The following is a 24,369-nucleotide window of genomic DNA, read 5'->3' as shown; positions in this document are numbered from 1 at the left end:
ACGAATTATGTCAGCTACAATGTCAAATGCATCAGACAGTAATACTTTATCAGTCCTTCCTAATTTTATAGTCAATAGGATTCTTTCACTGGAAATAAAGAGCACATTACCACGGTGGTGAACAGCACCTGCTGACTTGACTATGGTTTTACACTCGCAGGTAAAAGTTCCTACGGGATTTCTGGAGGCCACTTAAGGTTTCCTCCACCCGGCCACATTCATATAGACAAAGTTTCTCAAAGTGTTGGCATCCAAAGTATTATTTTACGGCATTTGTATGCTTCTAGGAGTGGATTTTTACTGGCCAAACTGTAGTTGATATACAGTACCCATGCTACAAATGAACAATTAAGCTTACAAAGCTACATCTGTCAATGCTCTTTCTGTCAGCAACGTTCGGATGGCCAGGGGTTTCCCCGGACTCTACCTGGTTTCCTCCCACCATAATGCTGGCTGCCATCGTCGTATGTGAAATGTTCTTCAGTACGGCGCAAAATGCCAATCAAAGAAGCCAATGCTCTTTCCAGGCTATCTATACCACACACTGATGTGTAATGAACAGTTTTAACCTAACTTTGCTCATCACAGGTTGAATTTATTAACTTATTAACTTATTAACGATTCTGCCTAACTTTAAGCTTCAGTATAAAAAACTTCTGCATGAACTGCATATGTAGTCACTGTATTTCCACTTTCCTTAGGAACAAAGTCATGTGATCAGTCAGTAGTTCCACAGGTGGTCAAACATTGACAAATGTAGACTTCACAGGATTTGTCCAATCCAAAGATTTTTTTTTTTTTTTTTTTTTTTTTTTGATTGGTGTTTTACGCCGTACTCAAGAATATTTCACTTATACGACGGCGGCCAGCATTATGGTGGGTGGAAACCGGGCAGAGCCCGGCGGAAACCCACGACCATCCGCAGGTTGCTGGCAGACCTTCCCCACGTACGGCCGGAGAGGAAGCCAGCATGAGCTGGTCTTGAACTCACAGCGACCAATCCAAAGAAATCTCCATGACTTTAATAATTAAGCAATTATAAGTCATGATATTGATATTTGGTCAAGTGTCTGAAATGAATACATTAAAAACATCTACAGCTGTAGACTACAATGATTTGTTTATTTTTGTTAACAAAGAACTCGTTAATTTAACATCCTCTGTCCACCTTTGATCTAACCACAGGTAACCAGAAATAAATACACACCAGGAACTTCACTTTGACTAGTCTAAGAATTACAAAAGAACGCATCTTTGGTTTATAGTATAAACTGAACGAACATCTGAACTTTTTGTTTGTTTTATGGAAAACCATTCTTCCAAATCCTCCTAAATAGTGACATGAACACTTGGACATCATAATGAGGTTAAAGGCAGTGATAAGCTCTCATTCTGAAACATAGACAGCTGCCGTATAGAAACCTACAGCTGGGAGGTCAAAGTATGTTTATTAACAAGAATTCCTAATAAACCTGGTGTATGTCTTAATATAATTCCCCACACAGGCTAAATAGCCTTAAAGTCATACATCAACACATTTACATACAACTATTTTAATTTTGAGAAATATAAAATATGTCCTTCAAAGCAGAGTATTATGACTCAGAAACTATCAGTACCATATTCAGTACTTCTTGAGCTGATAAAGGAATATCATTTCTACACATTTTTTCCACTAATTCAGCAGAAATAGAGGTAAGAATTACTCCTAGAAAATGATTATTATGGATGTATTTTAATACAAATATGACTCATTCCACAGTATGATTATAGTAAAATTAGCGACAGTTTGACTGAAGCTGCTGGCATGCATGTTAGCACTTCAATGCAAGGTTGTTGTACTGAGCAAAAAAAAAACCAAATGGCACACCAAATAAATGTACAGCAGTGACCACAGTAAACTTTATCCACAGCAAAATCAACATGGGAATGAAAAATAACAAATATCAAAGTGACAAAAATACCCCACAAATACACTGTAATTTTAAAGTAGCCAAAATATAAATAAATGGACAAAATGCCTGCTCCTTTCCAAGGAAGAAGGTTAAAAAAAATCTCTATAGCCCTAGCATGATGGAATAATCTTTAGCATATTTAAGATTCACTGCATACATTTCTTTCTTTGTCTCAAAAATTAACTTGAAAACTGCATGTATTGAAAAAGCTGAAACTAAAAAGGAACATGAATTTTGACGATTTTAGAAATGAAAGTAAAGAATTGTGGCCCAGATCGACACTGTAATACTGTCTTTGAGATGTGACAAATGGTAAAGCTTAAAAGTTCTCTGGACAGCAAATATTGTAGGGCTAAGTTTTTACATTTCATATTAGCCCCAAAGTCGCAATACAGGGTAGCTGCGAATCTTTCATGTACGATTTTAAATTTTTTACCAACCAACTCACACAGCTGTTTAGCCTCTTAGTTAAAGGAAGTTTTGTTTTTTTGTTGTTGATTTTAAGCTGTTTCTATAGGTTTTATTTCCGCTTCTATCTCGTCTTCATCAAATTCACATACAAATGGTAAGTAACATTTAAAGAGGAAATTGTTTAACTTCACAAAAGCTTTTAAATAACCTTACCTGACTGCTAAATAGAACAATGCATACTAAGGCAGAATGATTCCAATCCTGATGTTAAATAATGAACAAAATTGCAGACCTTGTGAAAAATAAATGGATAGCAATAGATTTAGCAACACTGCAACTGAAATGACAAATTTCTTAATGAAACATGTAAGCTTAACCTAAAGAAAATAATGTGAGTAGGCTCTATAACAACACTTACATGGATATCTATTTCAAACAGTGCAATTAGTATACTGTGTTAAGGTTATAATGCTATCAATATGTATACAAGAGAACTGACGTCACAATATGATCAAATGGCGCAGCTTTTCATGACATGGCACCTTACTTATTGGGTGAAAACTCAACAATCCTACGATATATCTTACTGAAAAATTTTTTTTTTAATGTTTACCAGTTCTGTCTTAACGCATAGCTTTGTATGCATATACACTGTATGCTGAAAGTATACAATAGCATAAAAGTTTCTGAGTTTCAACCCTCTTGTCTTAATCAGTGAAACAAATTTCTTTCAGACAAAATTGCAATAAATGGAAAATGATCACATGGTTTCACATCGCGGCAAAGGATGAAGTGTGCCTGCTGGTCAACATGTACAGGTGTCAGAATCTGTAAGCCAGGGCAGAGTGTTCACTGGCCTTAATACTACATCAATGTGGAGATTTACTGAGATCATTATTCCACACAATGAGGTTAGCAAAATCAGTCTGCAGATTGTCATATAGAAATTTGCGTAACTCCCAAGATCAGCAGCCAAGGATGACAATTTGTAAAGCACCAGATATTTGAGCTTTTGCATGTAGAGCTATTTCTGACTGTTGTTAGTGTAAGCACAATGAATGAACAAATTCTGTGTAAAACCAGGTCAGAATGGGTTTTATCCTAACTCAGTACAAGCAGGCTAAAGATTCCTTCAGGATTTGAGATTGGCTCACCACTAGATCACCCTTTAATAGGCATCTAACCTGTTCAACCATCAATTCATAAGTCTTTATCTGCTGAAGGTGACTAGGCCTAAGGACTAATGGCAGTCAACAGTGGCTTATAAGTGTTTTAACTTGTTTTGTACTGTATACAAGTCACGGTATTTAAAGGTAATGTCACCGGCACAGCAACAACTGTAGTAGCTACCTGTAAGCATGGCCAGAACATGTATAGTTTTCACTCCACAAAAATAACACCCAGAAGTGTTCTTGCCAGAAGTATTCACACCAATTTACACTGTAAGATATATAGCAATCCTTCATAGCACACTGAGAGTGAAGTACGTCATGAAAGATACACGAGAAAAAGCTTGCTTTGGTAAGTAACTTTGGTAAGTTCTTTTTGTCTCATGGTTAGTTCTTGTGTAAGACTACTGTATCATGAGCATTTCTTGCTGTGAACCTTTGTTACACGAGTAAATCGTTCATGCCATCTTTGTCCACTGAATTAGATGTTGTACAACTGGCATTCACCACAATCTCTCAGCTGAAACCTGTCCCATTTGTTCGCTGTAAATGTTGCATCCAGCAGCTATCCCATAACCCACTGTAGCACTTCAAAATCCTACATCTTTAAAGGGACGGATCCTGATCTTTTGTATATAATATGTTTCTGTGATCCCCAACTCACACTTCGGTATTATCTGGGTCATTGTTAGGATGTCCTGAAGATATCACCCTTGTTTTCCCGCCTTTACCAATGACTGTTATGGTATTTGTTGGTGAGGCAGGTGGCGTTGATCGCTTTCGACGGCGCTGAACTAAAAGCATTACCAAGAAAAGTATAACAGCGAAAAGCACCACAAGAGCTATGAGCACTGGCGTTAAAACTGGCTTCTCCTCTTTGTTTTCTGTGTTCCCTCTGTCTGTATCGCCGCCATCGTTGCTTTTGGAAGGTTGGTAATTCAGCTTGACTCTGGCTAGATTCGTCCCACGATTGTTTCCGATGCCTTCTATGTCTTGGAGTGAACGCTTGCTTCGGCCTAAGATGCTCATCATATGAAACTCTTCATCAACACTTCGCTTACCAATGCCGCGTTGTGAATTTTGTTTGGAACGAATGGTGTATATACAGTGAAGGAACCACTGTCGACCTTGGTCAACCTATAATGAGGAAATTGAAAGACAAATAACAGTCATGTATATACCTCAAAACTTACTCTTAACATATCTCTTACCAAAACAAAGCAACGCTAGAAACTTGGCTTGATTTTTTAAAAATGACGCTTTAAAAACCAGACCTGCTTGTATTTGGGAGACATTTTGCTGACAAAAGCTGATATCCCAAATACATATATTAACATCAAAAAAGTAGGTCAGAGATCCCTGATATAAATGAAAATTTAGTAAGATTCAGTCTTCAGGACCATCTATCATGTCAGTTAAATTAAAATACCAATTTCACCTCAATGGGCTTGCATTGATAAAATAATGTAAGAGGAGAACATTTATCTTCGATAGACTTCGCCAGCAAAGTGATATAATTCCCCAACAAAGGGACCTGAATCTCTTCTGAAGATTTTATGATAACAGACAGACAAACATAATGACGATGAGATCCTTTGGTCAAAGTTAGCCAGGAATAATAAATCTATGATAACTCTATCACAAATGAAAATTTAAGAAAAATTTATCAAAAGATTTGAACCTTGACTTAAGTCTTACCCCAAATAAAGGCTGAGCACTGAGAGAAAAGCCGTCTGCTCCAGGCTGGCTGACCAATGGTAAAGCCTCTGGGTCATCAATGGCTAACCTCGCCTCAAACGGAACATCACGGAAGTCACTCACAATTGTATTGGGGGAGCCTTTGTCCTACAAGTGAGTAAACACATTAAAATTATAATATCCAACATGAGTTGTGGTCAGCATTTATTACTGATACCCAAAATGTACACAATATTGTTTAGCTAACATTACTAGCTCAATATTTGTAAGAATCTTTCGTTTAAACGATGGTGGTCAGTTTTGTGGGTTGAGTGTCTGGGGTAAACCACCAACCTTTGACAAGTTACTGGATGACCTTCCCACATGCCATGTACATATATATATGTGGAACATTATTACTTTGTGATATTTGAATGTCACGATTATTCTTCTGTATGAAACTCACTAGAACTTTGAATGTATGGTGTAAGTTAGGAGTTTCCGCCACACAGCCATACTCCTGGTTCTTGGGATCATATTTGGGGATGTAGCCATCTTTGCCTGTACACAGGAAAACCTTCTCTATGTTGAGGTTGAATGCGTCTCCCAAGCTCTGAACAGGGTCAACGTTGATACGTCCAAATATAGAATCCCCTGAAGTGACAGATTTCAACAGTGAATGTTTTATAAATAAAAATTACATGCAACCAGAAAAAATGTGATAAGCAATGATGCATGCATACAGTATTTACAAGTGCGTCATGCGTGCGAGACCAAAGTAAAACATCACCCTCAACAAAAATGCCATCTTTCCAGAGCTGTACTTTGCAGCCAAAACCATTCAGGAAAGACCTGTATGGGAAATTCTTAAATAAAGCATGTCTGTTTTCTCAAATGGTCATCAGATACTTTCACTATGGTGAGTGAACAGATGATGCCATGCTGCACTGCTGTGCATTGGAAAACTCATCCACACATTAAAGGCATTTTCCTCATGAATTTATGTTTAACACAATCCTTTGTGAAGAATGATTAAAGCCAAAAGTCCATGAGTCTTTCACTCGTGTTCTTGTACCTCCACTACCTCCACATGACACTGCAGACAATGTATACATTTCCCGTACCACTCCCAGATCCATTCTTAAACCCCTGGCACAAAAGCTAGCCAAAACATGTGCAGTGCTGATACATGCGTTTAATAAAATTTTGACGTACACGAGTTTTGTGTCAGTGGGTCATTATGTTTTTGTTTGATTGTTGTTCTACGTTGCTGTCAACAAAATTCTGGTCATGATGGTTTATCCTTGTAGCAGACTGGACCCACTACATCACTGGATCACCATACTGAAGACACCAGGCATGACACTGGTCCAGCTCACACTGTGCTGACACTGGATTCCTCTTATGTTGATATGTTGAGTACCTTTCCTAGGGAATGTTGAGTACTCAAAACAGTCAACTTCTAATTAAAATGAACGTTCAAGTTCAAAAATAAGATCATGAATTACAACATAGACAGAGACAAGACAGCTTCGTGATCCTGTGGCCAGTAGATGATGATCTACATACATGTACCTGTACCGACAGTTCATGATTTCATACCTGGTAAGAATGCAGCATCTGTTTCTGAGGCAAATCCCTCAGACCCATCAGACAACCACAAATCTCTCTGGCGCAGCAGATGGAAGTCAGTGTTCAGACTGAACTCGGTGGGGACTGGGTCACTGATCTGCTGAAATCTGATGGGAAGGTCAAAGGTCACAGCATCTCGTGGGTTACAGTTGTCTGGCTGACTGTAGGTCTGGTCAGTGGAAGTACAGGGTATCAGCTGGATGGTGTATGTACCAGAGTAGTCCCTTGTCTGAAAAACAAATTCTTCTCTTGGAAAGATTTCTACATTATAAATCAGACCAAGGAAATATCCATGGCCATTCCGATATCAGTAATATGAGCAGCCAAAATCTTCCCTAAAGACCATATTTTTAAGTTATTTTATCATGAATATATAAGAATGTTACATTTTTAATGAAACTAAAAAAGTAGTTATCTCACTTGTAATTATTTTTTGATTGGTGTTTTGCACTCTAATCAAGAATATTTTACTGTATACGGCAGTGGGTTGAGGCCAAGAGAAACCCACAAACATTGGAAGGCTGCTACCAGACCTTCCAGTTAGACGCCACATGTATCCCCCTTTTTAATAAACATTCTAGCCAAAAATATGGTCCCTGAACTATAACCATGAGACTGTTCTCGAAAAAAATATATGTATATGTATAATAGTAAGACGCTTTCATGTTTAAAATGCATTTTGTAAAGTTGGTAGAGTCAGTTATGTTTGTAGTGATAACTGAGAAAAATGTCATCAAACTGTTTGAAATTCAAGGGAGCAATCATTTTCTGGCTGTGTCACTGTTCATGGGCCGCAGCTTTGCCATTTCCAAGAATCATCAAAGCAGCTTGGTCTACACTCTACTCACAACATAATGTGCCATACATGATTGTTCTGTAATGTAAAATATTGTCATGACTGACTGATCACACTGACAAGAAGTTTTTGTCTGAAACTTGAAATGTATAGAAAACATAAACATTACATAAAGTTCACATGAAAGAGTGCAAAAAATCACATGTAAATGTAGTCTTCCAATCTCTTTTCGATTTCTCTTTAAAGACAATAAAAGACATTCTAAAATATTTTCTGTATCATCTCTTGAGTATTAATAGTACAAATGAGGATGTAACACATGTTCAATATTTGTATTTGCGCTTGAATTTGATCTTTTCAGCTAACAAATGTGTTCAATGTGAAATGTGATAATTTTTATATTTTACTATATTCATAAATATTATCATAATTATGATTAAATGCATGTGTCTGGATATAAATTTACATTATTAACATTCTAAAAAATTCATTAGACAAGCATCTCATACTTATTTAGAACATTATCATGCAAAGATGATATATACCAAGAGATGGTCCTAAATACCCACTAAACAAAAATATAGAATAAAAAATAAAAAAACAAATATTAAATACCACATTTGCAAGTAAGTTTTCACGCTCTTTCATGTGATGTTGGCATCATTTTATGTTTTCTTCTCCTTTAATGTTAAAACTTTCTGAAGGTCCTAAACAGATGAAGAAATTCACAGATGTGCCTACATTTATTCAGGAACCAGTTATATTTTGTCCCAAATGAATCTGAAATGCCATTCCATCTAGCATTAAAATGTGTATCAATAATTCAATCACACAGTGGTAGCAAACTCACAGCATAGTCTGAAACAAACTCCCACTGTTGTACAGGCTGGTCAAAGGTCGGCTCACTGCGCATCAATTTGAGATCAAAGGTCAACTCAGGGTTATTTGAGGACATCACTGTTGACTCCAGGCCACTGTCTGTAAGGCAAAGGGAAATGTGACACATTTTAACAAACAGAAATATATATATATATACATATATATATATATATATATATATATATATGTATGTATAGATATATATGATTCAATTCTTCTGGGGGCCTCCGTGGCTCAGTTGGTTAGCGGGCTAGCGCACTGTAATTACCCAGGAGCTTCTCTGAGGTTGCTGTGAGTTTAAGTCCAGCTCATGCTGGCTTCCTCTCCGGCCGTACGTGGGAAGGTCTCTCAGCAACCTGCGGATGGTCGTGGGTTTTCCCCGGGGTGTGCCCAGTTTCTTCCCACCATCATGCTGGTCGCCGTCGTATAAGTGAAATATTCTTGAATACAGCGTAAAGCACCAATCAAATAAATAAATAAATACATCAATTCTCCTGTCCACACAGTTGTCTCCCCATTAAGTAATCCCAGTAGAGATGACTTTCTCCCCAAACTTAAAAAAATTCACTAGGATCTGACCATTTGCCCTTGTTATGGCACACACAATCAAATTACATCAAATTGCAGTAGTTGTCCAAAATGTAATTTAGGCAATTTGATTTTCATATGAGTATTTCAACAATAATGTCAAATTTATAAGAGAGAATTACATGTAAATTATTGATTTCTTTTTGAAAGCTTTTTACTGTAACAAGTACACATCAATACAGACCAGGGTGTGCTGGGATGAAATGTCCCCTGAATCTGGCCTTGGTCTTGAAGTTCACCGCCAGACGTCCATCTTCCTGTACTCTCATGCTGGTTGGATATAGGTACCCTGGGTGGTAAAGACACAGTGTGTTAAGATCCAGTGCAAACTACAGGTAAAACACCGTCTAAAACATTGTAAAAACTTGTAAAAATATAATCTTTAGGCATTTATACACATGATTTTCTCATTAGAAATCCCCGTTGGTGATAGTTTTCAAGTTTAATACCTGGACATGACAACTCCTGTAATATTTCACCACAACAGGATTATAGCCTACGACTGTGGGCTAACTGACCTTGAAGCTCAGCTGATTCTGGTGAGCCAATCCCATTCTGCCACAAGATGGCAGTGTCGTAGACAAAGGTGAGCTGTAGCGCTGATTGAAGATCAGAGTTCTGCCAGCCGCCAGTCGCCACGGGCGAGTGAAGGATGTAAGACACGTACAGCGGTACATTCAGCGACACATAGGACTGGACAAGGTCTCGCACCTGGTACAACAACAACAATGTTGCCAGGTAACATCTCAAATATACTTCACTGAATATGTGGTCAATTTAACTTTGCATGTGAGAAAATTGTATTACATCTGCAAAACATTTCAGAACACTTGGGCTATTAAAGATTTCCTGTCATCTAAAGAAAACAATGCACATTCTTGCATAACATGCAAAAGTTTTGAATATATTTACTGCAGGTGACCTAAAATGAATGGATCCAACTCATCCAATATCCCATCACCCTTTCTCATGACATTACCTTTCATTCCATTCCCTGTGAAGCCATTGTGATGTCATGACGTCACAGAAAGATTGACCATTTGCATTCCCACGTGTGGGACATCAATACTGCTTATGATTGCTTAATTGCATGTTCTTGATTGATGATTTGGAAAGGTCTATTTTGTTCACGACTAATTTACTCCTTTTGCCTGATCCTGAGAGTTATTGATATTTATCAGTGAAAGACGTTTTGGAAAACGTAAGTTTCATCACTGAAAGTAATATTTCTTTACCTATAATTACCTCTAAAAAAGCATTTATTGGAATATTTTTAGATACAGCATCACTTTTTTAGATTTTTTTATTGTGTTCACTAGTCCTATCATTATCCAGTAAAATGACTACCTCAATGAGACTAATGCATACCTGTCCATCTGTTGTGATGGTGGCTCCACATTTCTGCACTAGCTCTGACATGTCATAGTATGACTCAAATGTCCAAATACAAGCCTCAAGGTCCAGATTCCTGAAAAACAAATTCTAAAGTTTTCAATATACACAATAATATCAGTACAATATGTATCGCTTGCAGATGAAAACAACTGCCAATTCTCAATAGCTACTACATCCATTAAAAAGTTCATGTCATCTTACATGCAGGCCCCTCTTTCATAAAATGAATGCAAATGTCAAATAATAGGAAGTCAAAAATTTGACTAACTTCCTGGCTGATCATTCAAGAGACACACAAAGCGACTTTTAGAGCTGCTTGTTGAAACTACTAAGGGTGGTGATAAATTCAAATAGACTTTACCATGCCACCTGAGAACAGACTGAGTATATACAGCCCCTATCTCACATTAATTGACGCAAAAACAGGGATTAATAAACTTAAAGTAACTTTTGCGATTATATGAACTAATGTCTTTTATCACTGAATAGCTCCAAGTTCTACAATTGTTAAATGCAAAAACAAATGCTAAAATTTTGAAATACCTATACATACATGCACGGTGCCCAAAAAGAAACGTATATGGGAATTTTCACACGATAAATCTGCTTCAATGCAATTCATTCATTACATTTTCATTTTCAGCCACGTTACACAATGAGAAAACCGGTTCATTTCCAGCCACATTACACAATGAGAAAACTGGTTCATTTCCAGCCACATTACACAATGAGAAAACTGGTTCATTTCCAGCCACATTCCACGATGAGAAAACTGGTTCATTTCCAGCCACATTACACAATGAGAAAACTGGTTCATTTCCAGCCACATTACACAATGAGAAAACTGGTTCATTTTCAGCCACATTCCACGATGAGAAAACTGGTTCATTTCCAGCCACATTACACAATCAGAAAACTGGTTCATTTTCAGCCACATTACACAATGAGAAAACTGGTTCATTTCCAGCCACATTACACGATGAGAAAACTGGTTCATTTCCAGCCACATTACACAATGAGAAAACTGGTTCATTTTCAGCCACATTCCACGATGAGAAAACTGGAATGTCAGTAATCATGTCACACATGTTCCTTTTTCTTGAAGAGTATTAATGTTTTTGTATGTGTAGTGGCACATTGGTAATGCATCACAAACTCACTTGTAGAATCTGAGGGTGGGGTCACCCCTCATCTCCCTGCTGTACTGGTATGGTTCCATCTCTCCAATCACAGATTCCTTCTTGGTTTGGTTGGTGATGAAACCAAACTCTGTAGGGACTTCATCATAATCCAGTAAATTAGAGCAGCTGTGTTGTCCGATTCTGAATCCATCAGGGCTTAGAGCGAGCTCAAAGTTTGACAAGACACGTGTGGAGATGACAGGCAGCATGCCATCGCGGTGAGGAACCAAGACAGAGAGGCGGACTTTGTTTGGGTGATCTGGATCATCAGGACCTGAACAAGGGAGATAACTCTCATCAGCGCCATTACAATAACTGCAAACAATATCAAATCAAGGACATACAAGCTGACTTTTCACCTGCTGGTCCAAGTCATGTGAGGTCATGTGAGCATATCTCCAGGAGGCACCATGGCACTAACAATTAGCAGACAGATTTTGAAAATTTACCTATTTATTTGATTGGAGTATTATGCCGTCCTCAAGAACATTTCACTTATACAACCACGGCCAACATTATGTTGGGAGGAAAATGGGCAGAGCCCAGGAGATCTATCCACACATTACCGGCAGACCTTCTCACATATGACCCCAGAGGAAGCCAGCTTATCAAGCGGGACTTGAACTCACAGGGAATGCATTGATGAGAGCTCCTGGGTGACTGGGGTGTGCTAGATTGCTAACCACCAGACCCCAAAGGCCCCGTGAAAATTTATGTACCTTGTAGTTCTGCATATCAGGTGTAAACAAATGTATATATATATATATATATACACACATTACATGTAGTGACTGCTGAATTTCTATTACGCTCGAAATGTACTTCCTGCTGAGTATAACTTCTTTAAACAGGGATTCAAGCTGCACCATCATTTCACTGGTCATGAAGGGCATACCTGTGTACTTGAGTTTAGCAGTGAATGGCTCTGCTCCCACAGAGTTCATGACCCTGGCCATACACAGCCCTTCTGTATCACTGATTGTGACTGGATCACTGAGGATCTCCAGACCGGGGTCACCATCGTTATTCACAGCCCTTGCCCCACACTGGACACGACTACCTGAAAACAAGGGGAGAGCAGGGTCAGTGACTGCAGCGACAAGGCTCAAAGTAAATTAAGAGAATATGTAAAAATGCAAAAAGCATTAATGCTTGGCTAAGAACGTTTTTCACACTTCAGGTTTCACAAAGTACAACAGTTACCTACACACTAAATTTTATCAAAATTGAGCAATATTTGACGTAGTTATTGCATGGTAACAATAGTATGACAGGTGAACAGATGGACAGTTAGACAGACAAACAGATAGACTGTAAATAATTTTCATCAGTTTTGCTGAAGTGTGGCATAAAAAGTGTCACAAAAATTATACATCCATTAAAAATTAATAACATGTAACTGCTGACATTAAACAAGAATTGCTTTACATTGTAAAACTCTCCCACTTCGTGAAGAAACCTAGTTTAATCACTTTTAACCTGAAAGTTACTGCATTTGGCAGTGGTGGTTAAATATTTAGTAAAGTTCAAGTATTGAACACCTACCTTCACTTAAAACATTGTTGCTTTGAGAATACATACACAGTGTCCTTATCAGTATATCCTATACAACACATACCCTTCATCGCCTGACGTATTACAATATAACTGCCTACCTCCTCCAAAGTATATGCTGTCCAGAGCAATAGAATGTGTGTTGGTGAAGAAGGTCTGCGATTCAACATTCTGTAAGTCACTGGTCACACCATCCACACCGCTCGGTGCAGCAGTCCTCCAGCGAAATCGGGTCATTGTGTCATTGATCCCTTCCTTCTCACACAGTGACCCAGTTTTGGGAAAGTCAGGGTGTTTGGGATTACAGGACTGGTGAAACAATCAAAATCATGATAGTTATCTCTATACAATTCATCTAACCATCTCTAATAAGCCAACCAAAGAGTAACTGTAACAAAAGGAATGAATGAAGGCCATACATAGTTCCCTCCTTCCTCTTCATCCACCTGCAGTGGTGTAGTGGATAGAGCACCTGCCTAATAAATGACAGATCAAGGGCTCGATACCAAGTTGAGTCACACCTAAGAATTAACATCAGTACGTCTTGGTACTACCTTGCTTCAAGCTCAGCATAGGATGAAGAGGCCCAGTACTAGTAGACTTGGTATAAATGTGACTAGTGATCTTCAACATATACAATTCTAATAATTTAAAATATTTTGGGACTGAAACAAATTGTGTGTCAATTTCTGAGTCATAACTTCCCCCAAAAATACCATTTCCGAATGTGCGTAAAACAAAAATGAAAATGCTGTAGAGCTATAGCTGGTAAGTTCATTGACTGGCCGAACAACAAATTGATAGGCTAAATAAATTATGATCTAACTGAAGAAACGGAAAAATACATATGAATTTGGATCCAATAAAATCTCTGAATTCAAATGAAATTTTCTTCAAAATGTTTTTAGCTTGTGTCATCACAAAGCTGCTACAAACTAACTTTTTCATTGCAGGAGAGACAAAACAATTCCATTATTCAAGTGTGTAATGAGCATCCTTACAGAGACACAGACGACTGGATAACCCTGGATTGGTGCGGGCAGCCCCTCATCACCCACAAGGTCAAAGTCCTTGAGAGACATCACCAGAGGTCTCATGGGGAAGGCCACATCAGCCAGCTTGTTCATCTCCTCAATATATACAATCACCTTGTTGTTGTTCTGTTAAAACAAGAAATGTCATCAGTTGTCACATTACAGAACAAATGTTAGTGCCTACTGATCTGTTCTTTTAGTGCTTAATGTGCCCATTCTACTTAATATTAAAATATAAAAATAAAAGCAAAAAAATAAACTAAGAGACAGGTTATGTGAATCATGATTAGATACATACGTTTTAGTCAAGGAACTATTCATTTGTAGAAACATTAAAACTGTACTCAATTAAAAGAATTAATGACAATGTGCCTCATGAGTGAAGTATTCTTTTGTATATAAAGTAAAACGGTAATGAAATAAAATTAATTAACTCATGAGATGAGTTATTAGTTTACGGGTGACTGAAAACCAGCATAACCCAAGGGATATCACCTTACCAGATAACTGACCCATCCCCCAACAAAAAAGACAAACATATTTTGAGTTTTTATTTTAAAGTGAGTACAAGTGCTGTACTGTAAGTGTATATAGCATATATCAATGTTAGACATAAGAATCAGATTGAATATGGGAAGTCTTACAGCCAGCATACAGTGTAAGAGTTCTTTAGTCGGGACCAACACTGGCATCAGTTACTTACTGGGGACCAACACTGGTATCAGTTACTTACTGGGGACCAACACTGGTATCAGTTACTTACTGGGGACCAACACTGGTATCAGTTACTTACTGGGGACCAACTCTGATATCAACTACTTAATGGGAACCTACTCTGGTATCAACTACTTATAGGGAACCTACTCTGGTATCAACTACTTATAGGGAACCTACTCTGGTATCAAATACTTATAGGGGACCTACTCTGGTATCAACTACTTATAGGGAACCTGCTCTGGTATCAACTACTTACTGGGAACCTACTCTGGTATCAACTACTTACTGGGAACCTACTCTGGTATCAACTAATTATAGGGAACCTACTCTGGTATCAACTACTTATTGGGGACCTACTCTGGTATCAACTACTTATAGGGAACCTACTCTGGTATCAACTACTTAATGGGAACCTACTCTGGTATCAAATACTTATAGGGAACCTGCTCTGGTATCAACTACTTACTGGGAACCTACTCTGGTATCAACTACTTACTGGGAACCTACTCTGGTATCAACTACTTACTGGGAACCTACTCTGGTATCAACTACTTACTTGGGACCTACTCCGGTAACAAATGCTTAATGGGAACCTACTCTAGTATCAACCACTTCCTTACTGGGGTCCTACTCCAGTATCAACCCCTTCCTTTCTTGTGTCCTACTCTGGTATCTACCAATCTATACTAGGGATCTACCCTTAACGTGGTTGCTGGTACTTCTTTCTTTGGGATTGACCTACCCTGGTATCAGCGATCATGTTACGGTCTGGTTTTAGATGGACAGTAAACGACTCTCGGATCTCCTTCTTCCCATCATATAACACTTCAATCTCAATGATGTGCCGAGACTCGTTTTTCGCAAACTGGATTTCTGAAACAAAATAAGATTCATTTTCTGTCATAAGGATATGATAAGGTATTTGCTTAATAAAATGTACAGTGCAATAAGAGATTATTTTTAACAACAGCGTCATTCCTTTATGCACTCAAGCTTGCAGCTGTAAATGTAGCTGTTGCTAGTAAAGGTGTGGTGGGCACACTAAAGGGAGACAACTCTTGTTGCCTTTACACTTACACACCTTTCAGTAAAAACTACTGCATTAATTTACATGGGGAACAGCTTGAAACATTTCCTAAATTAACAGGTAAGTCCTAAAATCAATTATATAGCCTAGACTGTATCTTCTAAAGGGTGTCATTGCTTCATAAGCAAAAATGCAACTAATAAATCAAAGCTGAAGTTACACGGTTGCAGATTTTTGTTCATATTTTGAGACCTCACAGGCCTATGATTGATTTATGTTTGTATTATTTGCATTACCTGTACAGAAACATCAAGAGAAAAAGTGCTTGTACCTACCAGGGATACTACATGTGAATGCATGCAATCTACATACAGGTATATTTTGCCCTTGAAAACCACAACACTAAAGTCTCCACCCACCTTTAGAGATACCATTATAATCCTGGCCAGCTCTGGCTGAACCATCTTTGGTGTGAACACGGATGATGGAGTTCCCAGACATGTCCCCTTTACGGATGACTGGAATTCTAAGCGTCACGGTTTCCGATGGGAACATTGGTTCATTGATGCTGTACTTGGTTTCTTCAAATCGAATAACCGGTTCTGAAAGACAACGTTTCACGATAGTTAACTTGCTGTTGCTTGTATGCAAAGTATTGTTCCACTTATTTCAATCTCCTTGTTGACGTGCGATATGCCAAATGAAATACACAAACATGACTCCTAAATGAAATTTACCAGCAATTAGAAAGTTTGGAATAACTTTTCATTTTTTTATTTCATTCTTTGTGGATACACAGGTGTAAATCTTTACTTATATGTATATACTTTTGCTGTGTGTAAGAGGTGCACTCAGTAATTAGGCTACTGTCAGTGACTGGCATGTTCATGTGCCTTGGGAGATCTCCGTGACTGTTTGGGGCTGATTAGCTCACAGAAGTTTATTAGCTATCATTGTTTTTTGCAATCATCATTTTTCGTAATCCTCATTCATTGTCTGAAGTCAGTATATATTGAAAGATTTGTTTTTGTATGTGTAATTAAGATGCACAGTACATGTGACCAATCAAGGTCACTCGCCATCTTGATTTGCAATTGTGCAGATCGCAGACGCTCAGACAGATCATGTCTCGTAATTTTCGTCTTCTACCATGTAAGTAGGAATGCATGCAATTTTAGTGCGCTGTTGATAGAACTTCGTCTTATCAGATGTCATTGCATAAATCAGCAGATTCAATTCTCAAAACAAAGTGTGATTATGTAAATGTAAACAAGCACAACCTTGAGAAGGCTTCAATTTGTGTTTCAAGATGTCTTTTAGCAGTTAAAAGTAAAATTTGAGCTAATAAACACGAGTTATATTTTGGTCGTTAAAGTACAAACATGGAAATTGCTGTAGGATTCTCGTATGTTGTTTACATTATATTTTTATGTAATACCCGGTACCACTGTAATCCTTACAGAGGATGCCACGACCATATAGAGACTGTACTATGTAAAGTCCTAATGTACATGTAAGTAGGGAACTATGCCATCAGTATTATTATGTGACAGCATATTTTCATCAGCATATTTTAGTTTATTTACTATTGGTTATTACACCGTAGACCTATTGTCTGTCAATGTTTCATTATACCACAGCTAAGATAATTGTTATTCTGAACTGCCAGGCCCTGCATCAGTAGCTGCTTTACTGAATGGGATGTTGCAGCTCTCTAGGGGGTGAGTTTTAGAGTTGCCCCTCTGGTTAGATAATGTGTGTAAATGATATTGTTATTAAAACGAAATGTTACTGTACTGATGTAGTAGAGGTGTCTTGTGTATTATGGTACATTGTCAGACACCATTGTATCAGGATAGGTCCAGGCAGTTGTTTAATTGTTGTATTTTTTCTTTCCTTTTAGTAGTTGTCGGTTGTGACAAAGCTATCAGTTGTTGAAATGTAGACTGATATTTCAGTTTTAACATTCAATTAATTAGCACGTTAAATTCAGTTCTACTTATATACAGATAAGGTTGTATTGAAATGTTTTAGGATGTTCAATGAGTGGTCATTACTAGTGATGTTTTCACTGATAAAGCATGCTTTGTGTACATGTATAAATAGGTGATTTAGAACAGAGGCTGTAATTCTATGATAGCTATTCTGGGAACTGCCTTGTGTCAGATAAGGTAATGTTCCATACATTGGATAGCAGTAGTAAAGGATGTGACTTCTGGTTCTCATGGAGTGATGTAAGTCTGAATTGTGTCTATATATGAAATGCCTTTTCACGATAGAACATTACTTGACTGTGAGCACATCTGGTGTTTATTTTTGTACATTGCACGTTTTTTTCATTCTTGTGGTTTCTCCCTGACTTCTGTACATCACCTCCGTCCACCAACTCGTAACAAACCATAACAGCCGTATCAGATGGTCTACATGTGTTTATTCCCACACCTTTACATGTGTTATATAAACCAAATCATATAGTCCACAGTTCTTGTATTCTGTTAATTACCACTTTAAATTACTTGTTGAATTGGCACATTTTTTGTCTGAGTCATACAGCTTTCTGACACAAATGACCAATTTTAGACAAATGACCAAGTTAGGAGACATTTTTCAGTTGCATGACAAACTGTATTACACTGAAATGAACAAGCATTGTTAAATCTGATTTTTTCCCCATTTTATAACAAATACTCTATCATGTTGGCTTCTAGCCTTGGCATCACTACCTATTTAAAATCCAGTTCCAACAAGGTTTAAAGCAATAAAGCACTTACTGTCTCCTCCGTCCTTGACCTTGATGACAGTGGTGTTAAGGCCGACCAAAGCGCCCCCTGCTGACTCACTCAGAGGCGTGCCCAGCACCAATCTGAACTCTTCCTGCTTCTCAAACAGACCGTCGTCAATCACACTCACGCGGCAAATCTCCTCACGCACTCCTGCCAAAACAACAAGATGTAGCAGTTATGCATTGAAGTTAATGTCTTAAATCCTATCAAAGAACTCTTTTTATGCCTTAGTATGAATTATGCTGGCTGGACCGGGCCCAAGGATCATAAAAATTAAAGTCTTAACTTCAAAACAGTATATTGGGGCTAAAATTGTAAATTACCTTAGAAACTGTCAATTTATATGAGTTTTAGACCTTCATGACAAAATTGTGGTATTATTCTCAATTCAGGAATAGTAACGTTACAAAGTTCATGGACCTGATTCTCTGCTGATGCAAAGGTTATTCTTTTGTACTGCAAATCTGGTTGAAATCTGCTGCTTAACTTTCAATGGAATATCCTGTTTAGAAGATATTATGTCAGAACAATAGTTATGTCCCACTGTGGGACATTTACATTCATGCAGATTAGCATGTTAAATCAGTAAAACATGGCTTGGGTAAAGCCACTTTCACACTGTGTGGTTGTCAAGTCAACCTGTCCAGTTTGACTAGCTGAACGAAAATAGATCATGAGCTATCTCATATGATTATAGCATTCAACAAACAGCATCGCCTGAAAGACTATATAGACTACATTTTGATTTCATATTCTCTTGTTGATACGACAAATCATCTATATCATGTGGACGCCGGATTAAAATAAACAATAATGGAATCTGATCAACCATTAAAAGGCTGTTACAGGTAAGTTGTCAGTATCATGAAAAGCTACTAATCTGAGAGACTTTGAATACCTGGACTGAAGACTATTACTGATTCATCTGTGTCGGGTCTTTCATTGAAATCCTCAGCCACGCGTGCCGTATCTTGTCTGGTGTAACACCTGACTGTAGACTCATGGCGTAAATCTCCAGTCCTGATGATGGTCGTGGTTACAATCTGGTCGTTCTCCAACACTTCATACTCTGCCTTCTCAAAGGACATCTTGGGAACTTTGAACAAAATCAAAATATTTAATATGCTACTTATTATCACATACATGTAAAAGCTTCAAAATCATAACCTTTCAGGTACATGTTTTTTACTTCTTAACAGCTGACAACCTTATGTAGCCACTTCAGCAGAAGGCGATGCATCAACACTCTAAGGTTGCTCAACCAGCTACAATATTCACATCTTATTTAGTACCATTTCTCATTTTTGACCATTTAGAAACTAGAAAACTGTAGATATACTGTATTCGTTTATCAGATCACAACATAACCATACATTTACTTTCTCGTCATGTTTGCATCAAATTCAGATCAAATTCAAAATCACTGTTTTTGCCGTGATACAGCTGTTGTTGAATATTGTTGAAATATTGTTGAAATGTCATTAAGCCGTTAAGTCGTTAACTCATCCATTCAAAATCATTGAAATCTGCCTTACCAGTATGTACACATTATTGAGTCCTTTGCAACAGCATGCAAAGACTTCATTAAAAACATTATCTTTTATATTTATTTGTCTGGAAGTTGATGCCATACTCAAGAATATTTAATAGCTGACAAGTTTATCTGGGTATAAAGAAATGCCTCACAAAACCTTCCCACTTGAAACCTTATTGGTCAAGGGATAAGCGACTCTGCTGAGGGCAATGAGTGAGCGAGAACGCCTTAATCCAAAAAGTAATGAAACTGATCCCAACTCACTGTCCGTTTCTGTATCATTGATGGTCACAAGGGCTTTGCTGGGTTCTCCCAACATAGCATCCATTGGCATCCTCAGCACCAGCTCAAATGATTCTGACCCCTCCACTCGTGGCCTCCCCAAATCATCCAGGATTATGATACGCAGAGTCTGCATTGTCACCCCAGGGGCAAAGTTCAACACCTTATTTACGGCGATGTAATCAAGGCCGGCTGTAAAAACAAACACCAGATTAAAATCTGCTGAATTCATAGATGGTATTTAGCATGTGTTATGAGGAAGATGGGAAATATATTCAGAAAAGACATTTTGAAAAACATGGATATGTATACGGTAGTGATACAGGTATAAATGATGGGCAATAAGTAATAAACAGAGCTGTTTCCAGTGTTAGCAAGCTTCAGACTGGCTTTATATTACTATGTATGTATGCTTTTACATCGTACTTAACAATTATTCATTCATATGATAAGTGTGTGTACATATACTTATGTCTTCTTGTGAAAGGGCAAGTCCATGTCGCCAAAGGGTTGCTGCCACTGAAGAAACCTGACATGACACCCCACCCAGTCACTGTATACTGACACTGGGCCAACCTGTACTGTTTCCTTGCTCTAACCTCTCAGTGCTGAGCACCAAGCAAGGCAGCAAGAGGTTTAATTTTTTAAGTCTTTGGTATGACTCAACCTTGGGTTTGATCATGTCAAAATACTGACAAATGAACAGACATACTAAATTGGTCACTTCTTTTGGGACTTGTCTTCATGCAGGCTTAAAACCAAATTATATTAAAAACTCTCCCGCAGTTCTGGAGAGAGGGCACGCACAAGGTAGTATTCCTTGCTGCAATGTCAAAATATTGACCAACAGATAAATCCTAAAAGATGATCAAATGTGAACACCCATTTCTTGGGGGAGAGGAGGGAGGAAGACATAATAATTTATTCACCACAAAAATGGCAATTACCCCTTTAACAGAGACATTCCAATACAAATGTGGACAGATCACAGTTAACACATTTGCGGGAAACTTTCCTCTGCAGTTATAACTTAACTGTCTCATAGTTAAGACAAAACAGTGAGCAGTCAGCACTGACCTTCAGCTGTCTGGGGGTCAGTTCGTCGTGACCTAACAGTGACACTGGAGGCATGACTGAGATCAGTTCCAGTTCTCCAGACCTTGACCTCCAGGAATCCATCACTCTCCTCCACCTGGTAGTCTGCTTCTCCAAAGTAAAACGCAGGTTCTGTAAGAGAAAAACAATGGCAGTGGAGATTTGTTTACCTACTGCAGAAAGAAATCACTGATATTTTTGACATAAATGTAAATTTAAAAAAACAAATAACTTTTGTGAACATTTCTGGGTCTGTTTGATTGTTCCATGTCGTATAAAAAGTATGCCCATACTTATTATTGCTTTTGAGGGAAACTTTACATAAACTTACATAAGATTAGGGCAAAACTGAGCAGGGTGTTTTCAATAATACATCCAAAATATCTATCAAGTATGTCATTTCTAAGCTTTTCTTTAAATTTGAAGGTTTTTCCAGTTTGATCTGTGTGTACAATAGTACAATTAGGTATATACAAATTAGGTATTCAATGACCTCAAATGACACATGTACCATTGCATAATACGGGTATTCATGAGTTCTTTCCACTTATATGAGGACACCAAGTGTTCATGAAGGAATGTGCCTTAATAAGGTGCCTAAAATAACCTGTCTCCATGGATCAAGATTTTAAAACTGGCTGAACAATAGCTTCTTTATATGAAAGAAAAACTGACCCAGTCATTATGATTACTAGGTGTGTTTGGAATTCCATGAATCCAAATTAATTTGTGTCAAAGACTAATTGGCAGAAGTGACGAGAATGGCCCCTGCTGTGTCAAAGTTTGTCAAGGTCATGACCTTGTCCCACAGAAGTCGGAGTGGCTGTCACAAGTGTGTCTGCAGCAGGTTGATATCCATCCATTCAGTCCATACAGGCTTATCCAAGTAAGAGCCAAATTAGGCGTGCATGCAAGATTAATTCTCCTAGGTCTTCATGCTAAATGGAAATGGCTTCTTCAGAACCAAATCATGCACTCTTGGTAGTTATCCAGCTTCTGAAAGTCAAATGCCTTTAAACCCAGAAGGCCAGGTATTCTCACAGTATCACATCTATCTATCTGTTTAGAAAGCAATCCTCTCTTCCACTTTCCCTCAAGGCTTGTTGATAACCTTTTTATGGCATGATGAATGGCTTGGTAGGACTCAGCACTTTTAATAGATTATGTCAGTGTTTGAGTTGACAAACTTATACTATAATGCCATGGCTATCCTCCAGTATTCAGTTACTTCCTGATTACATGCATTAGTATATGTTTAAGCATTAACATACTTTGAGAATAGATTCGGCAGAAATATTTGGCTTCTGACAGAAAACAGAACTTGACATCTTGATCCGTCTGGTTTAACTTTAGATTATCCCTACCCTATAAACCCTGCCTTACATGCACCTATGCTTGCTAACACAGAGAGGGATAAGAAATAAACTGCCACACTTCCACCTCATAAAATTGTCAGCCAGTCACATAAAATTCTGAACACAATGAAAGAAAATGCACAAGGAAAACCATTGTTCCAGTTAAACAAATATTTTAGTATGAAGAATTTTTGCTTAATTCTTCTGTACTTTTCAAAAGTGTTCTGTACACTCAAATGTTGCAAGTGTCTCATACAGGAAATCCAAAGCAGCTTGTCATACTGTGTCTGAAGAAAATTAGAAATATGACAAAAACATCTGTCATCATGAAAGCTCAAAACAAATCATCAAAACTATTACATGAAACTCCTTCTGCCAACTGTAATAAAGACAGCCTGCAACGAGGAACAGAACAAATCTACAACAAGCTGGTTTATGCGGCATTCTCTTAAGTTCTTGTCTGCAACATACATGTAGTTCACAGGCACATGAACATTATAACATAGGAGGATTTTTATACAGTTTAAACCTGCTTGTTTAGGCGGAAAATGTGCATGGATTAGCATTTCATCTATAAATTAGTACATTTATGCGAAAATGAAAATCAGTAAATTGAAAAACAGCATCATCGGAGTTGAAGTCAGACTATCACCAGCTCACCATCATCCTTATCGGCCTTGATGGTGACCTTTGTGGCGTTCACTTCTCCTAGTTTGCCTCCCATTGGCTGAGTGAGAACAACTGTGAATGTCTCATCATCTTCCAGCAGCGAGTCATCAATGATGGTCACCTTACACACCTTCTCTGTCTCGTTCTTGTCAAAGCGGATGATGTTTCTGAAGTCTTCAGGGCGTGTGATGTAGTCAGAGAAAGACGTCACAGTACCTGGGACTGTTCCAGATGCTGACCCTGAAACCAAACCTTGACATCACATAGGATTTTCACACTTTACCCCATATTTCGTACAGATGTTATAAATACACCTGTAGAACAATTTTAACATTTTGGGAAAGTGTTTAAATTCTTAAATTCATAAAATTCTTTTAATTTCTTAAATTCCTTAAACTTTTAAAGTTCCTTAAATTTTTATGTGTCCTAAATATTTTAAATTTCTTAAAGTTATGCCATGTTTTAGTTACATACATTTTTTGAGCTTTTAATTTATTATGTTGGTTTTTGAGGGGGTTCATACTGCATTTACAGTTATTATACCTACTATCATAATCTGATCATGTTTCTATAGCATGGAAAATAGCAGAGTCAAAAGAGAACAGATCCAATTTTAACGACAAAATTTGGCATAAA

General features: G+C 37.8%; 1 protein-coding gene across 1 annotated transcript in view; it reads right to left on the bottom strand.

The window, feature by feature from the left end:
* Positions 1–3,523: 3,523 nt before the first annotated feature.
* LOC135472583 (FRAS1-related extracellular matrix protein 2-like) overlaps positions 3,524–24,369 on the bottom strand; it is a 63,350-nt gene continuing 42,504 nt past the window's right edge. Inside the window, 19 exon segments of the mRNA XM_064752142.1 lie at positions 3,524–4,672; positions 5,234–5,380; positions 5,679–5,866; positions 6,815–7,073; positions 8,491–8,618; positions 9,292–9,396; positions 9,626–9,818; positions 10,476–10,575; positions 11,663–11,957; positions 12,579–12,743; positions 13,339–13,546; positions 14,239–14,397; positions 15,731–15,861; positions 16,435–16,617; positions 18,787–18,948; positions 19,697–19,894; positions 20,597–20,806; positions 21,692–21,841; positions 23,725–23,973. Of these exon segments, the coding sequence (XP_064608212.1) occupies positions 4,196–4,672; positions 5,234–5,380; positions 5,679–5,866; positions 6,815–7,073; positions 8,491–8,618; positions 9,292–9,396; positions 9,626–9,818; positions 10,476–10,575; positions 11,663–11,957; positions 12,579–12,743; positions 13,339–13,546; positions 14,239–14,397; positions 15,731–15,861; positions 16,435–16,617; positions 18,787–18,948; positions 19,697–19,894; positions 20,597–20,806; positions 21,692–21,841; positions 23,725–23,973 (3,707 nt within the window). The 3' untranslated portion in view covers positions 3,524–4,195.

This window comes from Liolophura sinensis, chromosome 8 (assembly GCF_032854445.1).
Source record: "Liolophura sinensis isolate JHLJ2023 chromosome 8, CUHK_Ljap_v2, whole genome shotgun sequence".
In the NCBI taxonomy this organism is placed as follows: Eukaryota; Metazoa; Mollusca; class Polyplacophora; order Chitonida; family Chitonidae; genus Liolophura; species Liolophura sinensis.
Note: the sequence above shows the minus strand (reverse complement) of the source record. Positions and strands in the feature narration are given on the sequence as shown.